Source organism: Bos indicus x Bos taurus, chromosome 23, assembly GCF_003369695.1.
Source record: "Bos indicus x Bos taurus breed Angus x Brahman F1 hybrid chromosome 23, Bos_hybrid_MaternalHap_v2.0, whole genome shotgun sequence".
Taxonomy (NCBI): Eukaryota; Metazoa; Chordata; class Mammalia; order Artiodactyla; family Bovidae; genus Bos; species Bos indicus x Bos taurus.
This window is the reverse complement of record NC_040098.1, coordinates 9,690,194-9,703,650: the sequence shown is the minus strand read 5'-3', so window position 1 is coordinate 9,703,650 and position 13,457 is coordinate 9,690,194. Positions and strand designations below refer to the sequence as shown.

Sequence of the window (13,457 nt, the reverse complement as noted above, 5' to 3'; positions counted from 1 at the left end):
TTCCCTGAGAGGTTTAAAGATGGCGCAAAGAAGCTGGAAGGAAAACTTGTGTCACTTGGTGCTCTGTCCAGCTGTGCTCTCCTGTCGAGGGACAGCTAACAGAAGCATGCACCTGCCCCCTCCCCTCTGGGGGCCAGTGGGAGTGTGGTAGTCAGTTATATAAACTCATTGAGCACTTACTCTGTGCCAGGCACTGTGCGGAAGACTTCTTAAATTTAATTTTTGTTAAAATTATCAATGTACATAGTATAAGGAGCTAAGTAGTTCCACAAAGTTTATATAAAAACACCAGTCACCTCCCTGCCTCCCAGCCCCCAGAGGCAGAGGCAGCAGTCTGACATCGTTTCTTTTAGTCCACACAACAGGGCCATGATACAGGCTCTGTTAGTATCACTGTTTACAGCTGCTGAGACTGAAGGCCCACAGGTTCCATGGCCTGCCCAAGCTCATGCAGCCCAAAAGTGGTAAAACCAGGATATGAACAAAACCAGTTCTTTTTGACTCCTGAGTCTGCTTTCTTGACCATCTATTGCCTTGCTTCCTAGTTACAAATAGTATTCAAGTACATGTTTTTATTGGCTGAGCTTACAGCTGTCGGCTCGGAATAGCATGCTTTCTGTGGTACACTGCTACATTTCAAATGAGAATCAAGCCAATTATTGACCAGATATTATGTGACTTCTCTACTGCTAAACCCCTCTTTCTCCACAAGCTGCTGTCTCTGGCGGCTACAGAAATTAGCCCCTCTCTTCAGCCTCCATATAGGGAAACGAGTCCCTGGAACCTCGTGGTCACTTGGGTATAGATGTTTGGTGATGTTGAGATTTCCTTTAACTCACATTTGTGACAGCAGCACCTTGTCTGTGTTCCGTGACTGTGGCCAGAAGATACAGTCTGGAGTTTTTTTTTTCATTTTCCTGTAATGAATCTAAAATCTCCTTTTGAACATAATATTTTAAAGCTAGAACATGCTTAGGGCTGTCTTAGTCCCTTTAAAGCCAGATTTTGTTTCTGCAAAGGCTATCTGGACAATGAATATTTTACAGTTAGTATGAGCCCTGAAGTGGAAGTTTACGTGTTTTGTTAAGACCAAAGTGGGTAAGAGAAAGTAGAAGGAGAGGAAGATGCAGGATGGAAACCAGATCATGGAAGGATTTATGGATCTTTGTGAAGCTTGGGCTTTTGCCCTGAGGAGCAGAGGTTGGAACCATTAAAGGATTTTGAGCAGAGGGGTGATGTGATCTGACTTCATGTAGTGAAAGATATGCTCTGACACTCCTGTGGAGAGTAAAGGACAAGGATAGAAGCAGGAGACCAGTGGGGGAGTTAGTGCAGTCATGTGGATAAAGAGAATGGGCACTTTGTGCCAGAGTGGTAGCCAGATAGGTTGGAGCAGTGATCTGTGTCTGGGTCTGCTTTATTAGCTAGAACAAACAGGATTTGCTAATGAGTCCGAAGGGTGGTGTAAGGGGGAATAAACGATGACAACAAGGTTTTGGCCTGAGCAGCTGGAAGGGTAGAATTGCTCTCCATGGAGAGAGGAAAGGCTGTGGGAGAGGGGGGCAGAGATCAGGAACTCTATTTGGAATACATTGGAGATTTCTATAAACATCCAAATGGAGGCATCAGGGAGGCTGTTGTGTATCCAAATTGGTAACATGGTTTAGGAGAAAGGGTTTGGTGGAGATAACATATTTGGGAGTCATTCCATATGGATGATATCTAACACTGTGAGCCTGGCTGCCGTCCACAAAATGATGAGTCTGTGTTGAGCAGGGTTCTCTCAGCCGGCTGAATAAGACTATTGGCATTTTAGGTCAGACGAGTCTTCTTTTGTTGCAGAGGGGTGCAGATCTTATACGCTGTAAGATGTTCAGTAGCATCCCTGGCCTTTACCCATTGGAAGCCAATAGCACCTCCTTGGCCCCAAGTGTAACACAGGAAGGAAGTTGTCACTGACTTGCTCACATTCACTTGCTCACATTCACTTGCTCAGATGACTTGCCCAGATTGGGGGTGGGCAGTGGGCTGGAACTCAGGGAACCCAGTTTGAGTCTTATGTTCTGGATTGCATTATGCTGAGGCCTGCTGGCAGGAAGGAAAGTTTGTTTGCTGTTCTCTGAAGGTAGTCTCTACACTTACGTCAGGTGGTAAAGACCTTCTTGTTCATCTTCAGGAGCAGGAAAGAATTCGTGGCCAAGGAGAAAGCAGTGCCCGGCAACTGAGGAAGCTGACCCAGTTTGCTGGCAGATTAGCACATCTTGGACAGAAGAGGTTTGCTAGGAAACTTGGTTTAATGATATTAAGATGACTCCCTTCTGAGAGCCCAGAAGAACCTGTAAAGTCCTCCCAGCCTTGCTGGTGTTTGCATTGGCATGGGTCATATGTGCATTTTAAAAATAGGCAAACACCATGAGCCTTAGAAAATGTCTTTTGTTGTTTGTAACATTACCATTTGAGAATAAAAAGTTACCTCCAGGAACTCTCCCTTTTGTACTTCAACAGCTTCAAAGCTGAACGCTCAGCTCCATCTTCTGTGCTTTGGGGCTCTGAGCATTGTTTTAGGCGGCACTGACACTGGGCAGTCTTGTAACTGAAACAGAGCTAGTGTTCCCATATTTTTACTTCAGTTGTAAGGATGTATTCTTTTCCCTATAAGGATGTATTCTTTTCCCTATACTCTGAATTTAGCATTTTAATTTCTGATGAAAATTCTCAGAGGGGGACTTTCTCAATGTGTAGGTTTAAACAGATGAGTTTAATTCAGAAATGTGAGGATGTGCGCCGCGCAGGCGCTCTCGGCCAAGTCTGCTCCGACTCCAGCAGGGCCGGGTGCACAGCGTGAAACCCGTGGCAGCTGCACATCAGGGGGCCGTGCGGGCGTCCTTAGAGCTTTGCTCAGGGAGACCCTTGTCAAAACTGTGGACATTCACCTGCAGAAGCTTGAATGTCCAAGGTCTTGGACTTTTTGCTGTAATTTCACCACCTAAGGGCAAGTCAGAACTAACAGGGAGCTTTGGTATTTAGTCAGTAAGGGACATGTCCTCGGGTGCTCAGCCTGTGTTAATCCTTCCTAAGAATTTACTGTCTGATTACATAGATGTGACTAGCTCATAGGAAAGAATGAGACCAGTAAAGATGGAGTATATTGAGTTTTGAGTGCCCTTGAATTTGAAGGAAGGAGAAGGCAATGCAGTTTGGGAGTAGCCAGGAACTGCTATCTTGATGAATGATAGATTCATACTGAAACTCCATGGTGGTCCAGTGGGCAGGACTCTGTACTTGCATTGCAGGGCCTGAGTTCCATCCTTGGTCAGGGAACTGAGATCCCACATGCCGTGCAGCACGACTCCCCCCCCCCCCCAAAAAAAAAAAAAAGAAGAAGAAAGAAAGTAAAATGATAGATTCAAACTGATTTGGAGGAAAAAGGAACCACATGCAGGAAGGCCCAGAGGCATTCACAGGCAGTGTTCTGGGACACCAGCCAGCCTGACTGTGCTGAGTGAGGTGTGCTTAAAGAGGGTGGGGTGAATTTTGGAGGAAACCTTTGAAAGCCAAGCAAAGGAGAGTTCACGTTTAATGTGAAAGGAAACAAGAGAGCCTGCAATGCTTTTGAGCAGGGAAGTGGCAAGATGAAGCCAAGTATGGCTGAAGGAGAGACAGTTTATTCTCCCTCAGTCAGCCAGTGGTTGTCCAGGGTAGGGGAGGTGATGCTGTGAATCCATGGTGAGAGAGGCGGGGGAGTCCTGGGGCTTGGATGGAGACTGCGAGAGGAGGTGGGGCCCACAGCCTCACCCCGTGCCTCAGGGCGCCCACGGGACAGTACCTATGGCCACGTGGCGGGGAACTGGGGTGAGCTTTCCCTCCTTTTAGCTGTCCTCCCCAGTGAGACTCTTATCACTTCTTTCTTCCTTTCTAGGAATCTCCTGTACCCTAGGAGATGGCCATGAGAGAGCTCTCTGTCTGCCAGCATGTCACCTGGATTCTAGCACACTTGATATTGCATGAGATCTTGGGGGTTAGAATTTCAAATAGTAAATAGCCTTTTCTGAAGTCTTTAATGAAAGGCGAAGTCGAACATAGCCAATATCCTTCATCCCCTTGTAGGATTTTCAGTAATACAGTTTCATTCGCAGTGATGTTTGAGTTTTATTCTTTATGGTGATTTTCTTGATCTGTCAGAAGGTAGGTGAAGGCTCTGAAAGCTTGGTCCTGGGGAGCTCGGGAGGATGGGAGGACGAGTGACAGAGGAAGAATGAGGGATGCATGATGGAAGGAATGGGTGGGTGGATAGAGGGGGATGGAGAAGGTCCGCAGCAGGATTGTAGAAGTTAGTTAAGAGCAACAGAAAAACTGTCTTATTGAGGTAAGTATAAAAATTGCTTTATAGGGCTTTTAAAACACCAGTTCACCATGCTTAAAACTGAGTTAAGCTTTTCAGCACAACTTTGACACAGAGGCTGTGAACTGAGCCTGTCCCATGAACAGTTTTCATGCATAAAAGTACATTTGTTTTCTTTTCTTTGGCTGATTCTCACACTTGTCTTCAGCCATTGCATCAAACACATCTTTGAAATTTTGAGGACTGTCGCATGAAAGCGGCTTGAACACCAAGGTTAAAGCGTCCACAGAAGTTCCCGTCGTGCTGGTCTGGCCCTGCTGTCCCACCAGCGAGCCGCCTTGAGTGGTCAGCACCTCTCGAGGGAAGGGCCTTGCTTTGTGTGCTCCTGGGAGAGGAGTCCTCACTGCGCAACCTGTTGCTGCAGTACAGACTTGACTTGTAATTAACGAGAGACGAACAGGTTCCATCAGGGGTTGATCAGTCTCTGGTCCTCACCAGCCAAGCCAGCCCCTGACAGGGCCTCGAAGCAGATCTGCAGTGCAGGATCAGAACAGAACTTAGCACTAAACCGTGTATTCTTCTGTGTTTGCATTCAGGGCACATAAGCAATACAAAAGAAGTGCTAGGTGGGCAAAGCGTTGGCTGGGACTGGCCCAGAGGGAGAGAGAGGAGGGCCCGGTGGTGGTATCTGACGCTGCCATCAGTACACACGGCAAGAGCATGCTATTTCACAGCCGTGCAGCAAACACTCTTGCCTATTTTATTAACCGGCATGAACCTTTTTATTTATTTAAATCAAATCACAAATAAAATAAAGACAGGTATGTGAAAGTTTTTGTGTTGTGATGCTTTATCTAAACCAGCTTTCATATAGGAAGAGTAACCCCAAAAGCCCTCATAAGACATCCTTGTTTCTTTAGGAATTTTAATCTTTTTTTCTCCCCTGGAAGGTTAAACAGATGGCTCAGCAATGCAGAGCATTCCATAGTTCATTCATTCATTTTACTGAAACTTGGGTCTTAACTCTATGCCAGGCACAAATAAGTGGCAGAAACAGGTTCTACCATCTTGAAAGGGTGACTTTCTCTTCTAATAGCACGATCGTCCTATGGGTAAACATCAATAAGCATTCCAGCTGAAACAAAACTAGTTTCCTGGGGGTTTTTGTACTCCTTTTTGGAAAAGTTATTTTGATTTCTGTGTAATTTTAGGAAGAATTTAAAGATATTGTAGGTGCCCATTCACATAAAATCAGTGAAAACCAGATCACCGTGGGCTTTATCAACCATTGTGAAAAACAAATCATAGAGATAGTTTTATTTTTAGTTTTGCTTTGAGCCCAGGCCCACAAGTGCTAGATCTTAAATTGTCCTTTCAGAAGATTGTGATGAATGAAACTGAGCTTGTCTGTTTATCTCTACTAGTGTTCTCTTTTAAAAATATTTTAGGAGGTTAGCCAAATTATGGCTCACAATGGTTATTACCTTTCAGAAGCCCAGTCAGGGACCTGGCCCAACTACAGGAGTCCTCCAGCTGGCCTGAGGCCAGAGTCTCTTCCCAGACGCCCTTGAGCAGAGAGGCCCCTCCGTGTGGGCCTCGAGTGGTTTAAGGGGACTCACGTGCCCCGTTGCCAGTAGAATTGAGGTCCCAGTGCTCACAGCCATGACAGTGTCCATCAAAAAGCTTAGGGAAGACTGAGGCAAACAGGCAGCACCTCAACCCTGTGGACCTAGAGGCTGCCACTCCTTCATCAGGAATGCTTTCTGGTCCCTTAGCAGATGTGGGGCCTCTCCCAAGAAATGTCGCTCTTGAAAAGCCATTTCTGCACAAGTTGGTCCTGGGTTTTTTTAGACCTGGAGAGTCAGATAGAGGAGTTCTTCTCTGGGTTTTGTCATTCACACCCTCTATTAGTATGCCTAAATCCAGCCTTGCTGCTAGTGATGTGGTGAGAGATGAATCCTCATAGAGAGGAGGGTGACCTTCTGCATCAGACTCAGTGAGCTTTGTAATCATGCTGTGATGACCTCCTTCTCTGCTTGTTGGAGTTTAACTCGGCTCTGTGGCACCATCTGATGCATCCATCCCTTTATCTGTTTTCCTTATTCGTGGCACAGTGGCTGTAGAAGAGATGTCAGGGATGCCAGGCTAAGGAAAATATTTGGCATTTGATTTTCCCAGGGGTAACAGTTGAAGAGCCGCTACGTCTCAGGAGAGAGTGAACACTTACCTGTATTGCCAAACCCTACTTTTAGACTGGTGTTGGAGACATTAGCCACCAGAACCTGTTCCACGGGGTCTTGGAACTCCGGTGGAAGCTGAAATGTGGATGGGCCTCTCGTTTCGAATATACGTCTATCCCACTCTTAGGAAAGGCACTTCATGCTTGGCCTCCTGCCATCAAACACCCTGGACAAGCTGTTCCTGGACTCTCCACCAGGCTTCTCCTGTGTGACTGGTGTTGCGTTGCTGTGTTCTGTGATCCACTTGTAATGCCTATAATCCTGCATGTGGAGAGTCTAGATGATCAGGTAGTTTTGAAATAGACTCAGCTCCTTCTCTCTTCCTTGAAGTGATCGTAGTTAATCTGAGGGGAAGGAAGATAGAGCTTGTTCTTCAAGCCACGTTTCTGCACCAGTTAAACGTCAACAACTCCAATATGCCATTATCTGGATGAAAGGAAATTAGATGGCATTTTTCTTTCCAAAAGGCACACAGCACCTCAGTCAGTAAATAGGGGGTCACCGATAATTCTTAATCTAAGCTAGTTAAATACCACACTGCATATTCTAAGGACCAGAGTCTTCAGGTGGAAATCTGAAAATGCCTGTATCTGTACTCCTCTCTCTGCCAATTGCTTGGGATCCATTCACTTTATCTGTAATTAGGAACGCACGACCACTCCTTGGCAAAGTCATCAACTCCCTTCTCCAAACATTCCAGACAAGTCACAAGGCTAGTGCTGGCTTTATAAAGGCCCACATGAAGTGTGTGAAGCTTCCGTCTGGAAAGTAGTCTAATTTAGGGTAAAGGGGAAAAAAAATTCATAAAAGACAAAAGCGTGTTTGTTTTTCAGGGTTTCTTTTCTCTGTGCGTGTTTTCCTGCACGAAGCCCTTTGAGCATTGTGTTGGTTCTGAATCTTACAGGGATCTAAGCCTTTGTCGCTCTCCTTGGATTGTAGTTCGTCAGTGAACGTTGTCAGGAAGTACTGAGAGCAGCGTGTTTTAAGCTTCTTTAATTTCCGCCTCTGGGGCGTGTGACCCTCCAGCCAGGCCCCACACCATGGGGTCTGAGAGCCCTCTGCTCATGCAGGCCACACTTGAGCGAGTGGCTGGGTGTGTGACCACCGAGGTGGTGTGACAGCCTCCACTCGCCTGCTGGCAGCACAGTGAATCGGGGACTTGCAGACCTGGCATTTGAACCACCACCGCTCCGCTCGCCAGCTCTGTGCTCCCAGTCAGGTTGCTGCCTCACTTCTGTGAGCTTGGAGGGCGTACTCACCCCGGTTTGTCTGTGTCAGAATTTAGGAGAACATTCTCACCTGCCCCAGCGGCACCCAGCACACCGCTGACGCTGTATCGCTGTTGGCCTGTCTGTCCCCCATTTCTACCTCTCCGGCAATACCACCAAGCAGCTCGAGACCTGTATCTGATCTCTCGAGGCTTTTTATGGGGAAGGAAATAAAAAGGCAAAAGGCAATTTCAGTGTTTTCCACTGACGGGGAAAAAAACTGAAAACTTGAATCTCATGTTCCCTATTCTTGGCAGCTTTGACCTCTGGTCTAAATAAGTGTGATCAAAGGGCTTTTTTTTCCCTTTAGAATACTGTTTTTCAGCCTCCTGAGTTAGGTACTTTGAGTCAGCTCCTAGAACCTTAAACCTGTAAGTTTAAAGGAGCAGTCTGAGATCCTTTGAGGGGAAGGGACTTTACTCAGGGCCACTTGGAGAGCTAAGTGCAAAGCCAGGAGCAGAACTCAGATCTCCTGCTTCTGTGGAACCCGCAGCCCACCACCTTGGGAACGAGTGCGAGCTGTGCATCTCGAGCTAACCACCCCCAGGGAGCCCACCCTCTCTGGGACCTAGGAGGCTGTGACCAGATGGGTGCATGACTCGGATGTGTGTGTCCCCAAGCCTGGGTGGCTGTTTAAAAACTTGGTATAGGGGACTTCCCCAGTAGTCAGGTGGTTAAGGCTCCACCTTTCAATGCAGGGAGCACAGGTTCAATCCCTGGTTGGGGAACTAAGATCCCACATGCCACACCATGTGACCAAAAACAACAACAAGAGAAACTTGGTTTGGAAAGGCCAATATTCTTGTGACTTAAAAGGGTCTGATGCTGCAGGTAGTCGTCTGAGAAATACCTGTCTTCTTTCAGCTGTTAATTCAGTAGTACTTACTGGGTGCCGATAAGCACTGCTCAGGGACAGGTGTGCTAGAGAGATGGCAGCAAACAAAGGGATTTGTGCTAATCATTGGCAACCCTGCAACCGTGCACTTTTTTACATTTTTTTCCCAAAGGAAAGTGTCATTTTTTAAAGAAAATCAGATTCTAGCCATCCATGTCTTTAACAAGCTAATGGTCCAAGGGCCCTGCTGCTTCTGAGTCAGCTTGGGATGTCGGACCTTTCTTGAGGCTAGTTCCCAGTTACCTTTGCCCACCCAGGTCTTGGCATTGACCCGGTCTCTTCAAGGCCCACGCTTCAGGGAGCTTTGGAACAGGGAGGCACAGGACGTCCTCCAGCGAATTCATGCAGCTGCTTTTGGGGTTGGCACCTCTTTGTGTCTCATTCTTAACATAAGGAAAAAGGGAAACTCTGGTGCTTTCTCCACCAGCCAAGCAGCAGGGAAAACGCCTTTGGAAATTTGGAACAAACCTTATCATCACATGGCCAGGGAGAGACAATGTGAAGAGAACAAAGATCAGACCTGGGCTTGACTCTTGGCTCTGCCCTTTACTACCTACATGACTTTAAACAAATCTCCTCCTGTCTGCGGTCAGATGGGCATAACAACACTCAGCCTGGCCTTTGGGGTGAGAGGTGAAGACAGTGTACGCCAAGCCCCTGCCTCCATGCCCATCCTGGGTGCCTGCTGGACGGCTGCTGCCTCTGCTCCAATGTGTGTGCTGCTGATATGTGTGTGTGTCGTCAGCCCACAGCGGCCTGCATCTGAGGTCAAGGTGCAGAAGGCGGTGTCCAAGGATCTTTAGCAGAGATGTAAGGTGTTGTCAGGAAGGAGGGAAGACTTTGTGACCTGGGTGGAGGGAAGTTGGTACCAGTTGATGTAGAAATTGAGAGATGAGGAGTCTGCCCACCAGCCTCAGCTCTCTTGGATGATGTCTTTGAGGGATGAGACTCAGCACCTCACACTGCCGATCTGTGGCCTCCCGAGGATTTGCATGGCAAAGTCAGCCCTCAAGCCATGTTTGTGCCTCGGGGCTTCCTTCTGGCTCACTGGGAACCGTGGGTTCTTTTGCTCGGGTTGGTTGCCTCGTTGTCCCTGCTGTCTGCCACCACTGACTGTGTTCACTCTCTTCCAGGGGCTCCACGGGCCTTACCCCTTCGGCCAGTCTTAAACGGGTGTCAGCAAGAAGAAAAACTAACAAAAGAAGGCTTGACTCTGGGGGGGGAAGGGCAGGGGGTTCCTCTGGATTGCAGACCACATCGCACGGACCCCTGGCTCTGACCCCCGTCCTGGAAGAAGAGGAAGACGCAGAAAAGACTAGTTTTGAGTAAACTCAGTGTGCATGTGTGAATGCCGAGTCGCAGGAGTGGTGTTGAGGCTACCAAGAAGAGATCCATGCAGCCACTTTGGGCTTCGTTTGTTAGGTGTCAGTCTAACAAGTCACTAGGTTGCTCGGGAAGGAAAAGAAAAAAATGTTTAAATGGGGGAAAAAAGCCATCTTTTTAAACAAAAATTATTTTGCCTACAGACAGGTTGTAGTTTTGAGCACATGTTAATTTTCTTCCCCTCTTTCCCCACTTTTTTTTTTTTTTACTATTTTTTTTTTTTTTTAGATAAGGGATAACATGCTGTTTATAGAATAGCTGCTTGCTCTGGAAGCGATTCAGGTCAAAAGCTGGCGCGGCCTGCTCAGGACCGTGCGGGTCGGCGCTGCAGGACGACACCTGCCTCCTGACTCCTCGAGTCTCTGACCCCGTTTTTTTAATGGCACCAGCCAGTGAATTACCACGCTTTTCCTCCTCTTTTCTCTTTAATCTTCTGTTGATGTACACCTTTGACATTTGTATGCGTCAACCCTGTGGCTTGTTACCACCAGAACCTCTCCGAAGACCAGACTTCCCTGTGCGGCCAGCAGTGGAAGCCTGGAGGACAGAGCGCAGGTGACGGAGCTTCTGAGGCCGAGAGGTATCCGCCTGCACACGCGTGTAACAGCTCAGATCACTTCCCTTCCCGGCGCCGGCACGCTCACCGCACAGCTCTCTCGGATGCTCGGCACACAGCGGCTCCCCATTCACTCTGGGAGCAGTGCCTCTGTGCTGCGTGCATGCATGCGTGCATGTGCGCCCTGTGCCCGCGCGCAGGGGTCGGTGCTGCTCACCAGCGAGTGTGCAGCAGGCGGGTGTGAAGGTGCCCATGCTTCTCTGTTGTCACACAGCTCCCTCCCCCGTGTCTCCCTGCCGTCGTCCCGTGCGGTGTCTTCTCAGCCTGTTAGTGGAGGCTGTGTTATTCAGGTATGAAAACGTAGCCCCAGGTGGGGGATTCGCCACAGGGAAGGGCCACGCTTACTGACCGCGTGATCTTGGAGACCACGTTTTGCCGGGAATGAAAGGACCCTGCCCCAAGCAGGATGCTTAGTGACTGGGAGGAGGCGGGCTCGGGGCAGCCCCGCGGAGCCCGGGCGGACAGGCCGGCTGCTCACAGGAACGGGTGGCCCCACGGGCACCCTGTGGGTTCTGAGCAGGCTGGGATGTGGACGCCTCCATGGGGAGCTGGAACCAGGCCAGAACAGCTGTCTGCCAAAGATACAAGAATATGCAAAGGCCCTCTTCTCTTCTCAGCCCCTCCTTCCCTGAGTCTTGGTTGGTTTGATAGCCGGGATACAAATCTAGGGTGCGGCTGCTGGGTCGCCTGCCTGTTGCCACACCGTCCCCCTCCCCGGGGGTGTGAACCGGCAGGGAGGCCAGGTCGATGAGGCAAGGGGTCGTATAGCCTGGGTGTGGGTGAGGGTCTGCCTGCCTATCTGTCTGTCTGGGTGTCTGAGTTTCGAACGTGTGTGTTGTTTGTGCCTCCTCATTCTCTTCTGAGACTGTTGTTTTTTTAAAAGCTTGACTGTGAGAGAAAAGCTTGTATGAAATTCCCCCAATGCCTCCCCACCTCCCCCCCACCCCAGAATAAAGGGGGAGTAAACTCTGGTCCACTGGAGGAACCCCAAGGGAGGATGGAGCCAGGCGCTGAGAGGGCGGTGCAGCTGGGGTGGACCAGGGCTCACCCTGGGGCACCCACTTTCTATGCACACCAAGAGCACCCCATTGCCAGCAGAGGAGAGGGGAGTCCCTGCCGGGTTCCCAGGCTACCACAGGCCTGAGCCAGGGGCTCACGATGGCTTTTTGTTTGAAGGCCCTGCCAGGCCCAGACTGCCACCACTGTTGGTACCAGCCTCCCAGACACTGCCCCCACTGGAGCACACCCCCGCTCAGCCCCTCCTGGCTTGCTGGCATCACATCTTCAGCTGCCCGCATGGGATGGCAGGAGGCTTCACATCCCCTGGTTCCCAGCCTCCTGATCTGCCCCACACCAGCCGCCCCTTCCCCTTGCCCCACGGGGAGCTGCCTGCCATTGGTTACTCAGCATTGGCTTCCAGGTCACCGTCAGTGGGTCTGGCCCTGCCAGGGGGCTCCTGCTCCTCCTCTTGCTTCTAGGCAATCTCACCTGGCAAGGTAATTGTCCCAAGCATGTGGGCTTCCCTCCCAAGAACAAAACCATTTCTGTATGTGTCCTCAGAGAGGTGGGCTCCTTGCCGAGACCAGAGCATGCACAAGCTGTGGAGTAGGGGTGGGAGGAGTCTGAGGTTGCCCCAGGACCTGGAGGCCCTTGAACCATCATCTGTCTCCTCTCTCTGACTTGAGTTCCAAGCAAGTCCTGGAGTCCCTCTTCCATCCTGGTGGGACGGCAGAGGCTACCCCCTCAGTTCCTCTTGGACTCTTTACCAAATGGCAGGCTGCCTCTGGGCAGGACCACCTGTGTCTAGCAGGCAGGAGGGGAGGCATGCGCCATCCTTCAGGACCTGAGTCCACGGGGGAGGCAGAGGGGCTCAGGCTTGCGAGGAACCTCTCTGTGTGCATGGAGTGAGGTGTGTGTGGGTGTGTGTGCACGTGTGCATGCTTTTTTTCTTTTTGCCACGGGGACAGTTGAATTTGGGGCATTTTTCTACAAGAAACAAGCTTTCTCTCCCCCATCAAGGACTGGCCGTAAACTTTAGTCCATCAAAGGCACTTGTAGCCAGAAAAGAACCTCACCAGAACAGCTGGTGTGGCCCCAGGATGGCCAAGGAGGGGAGAGGGCTTAAGAATAAACACCTCCCCAAATCGAGTGTGAGCCCCGGCAGGAGAGGGTGGTGGGGTTGCCAGGCCCCAGAAGTGCAAGCCAGTTCCCTGCCCCACCCCGCCCTGCCTTTTTGCTGTTTCCTTGGGTGAATGCTGGAGCAGCTTAGCTGCTGCTTCCTCCTGGACACTGGCGTGTAGCAAGCAAGCTGGGTGGGTGTTCCTGGTGGGGCCTCGTGGTGCCTGGGAGGAGATGAAGATGAGGAGGTTTTTCCTTACTGTATAAATGAATATTTGTATGATTAAATTAACACACACCAAAAAAAGAGAAACAAAAACCCTATTTTCATGTGTGTCAGTGACTTTATCGCGCCCTGAAGCCCTGTGTAGCCTGCTCTGTGACCCGGTCATGTGACCAGAATCTCCTTGCAGTGGCCTTCCGGTTCCCAGGGCCCCTGCCATGCCTCTGTTAGGCACTACCCCATCCCCAGCACAGATGTACCGGTTAGTGTGGACCGGCAGCGGGCACTGTGTGGACACGTGCTGCGTGTCAGGCCCGGTGTGGGGGTGATAACACCAAGCACCACCAGCCTCTCCTACTGGAGAAGCAGACA

General features: G+C 49.8%; 1 protein-coding gene across 4 annotated transcripts in view; it reads left to right on the top strand.

The window, feature by feature from the left end:
* The window catches only part of C23H6orf106 (chromosome 23 C6orf106 homolog), a 107,189-nt gene extending 94,003 nt beyond the window's left edge, over positions 1 to 13,186 (top strand). For 2 of the 4 annotated variants that reach the window (XM_027525198.1, XM_027525196.1), the window contains one exon: positions 9,879 to 13,186. In XM_027525198.1, the coding sequence (XP_027380999.1) occupies positions 9,879 to 9,914 (36 nt within the window). In that variant the 3' untranslated portion in view covers positions 9,915 to 13,186. Of the gene's footprint in view, positions 1 to 3,919; positions 7,636 to 9,878 lie in introns of those variants that run through there. The other 2 variants (XM_027525197.1, XM_027525199.1) reach the window with 2 other exon arrangements.
* The last annotated feature ends 271 nt before the right edge of the window (positions 13,187 to 13,457 follow it).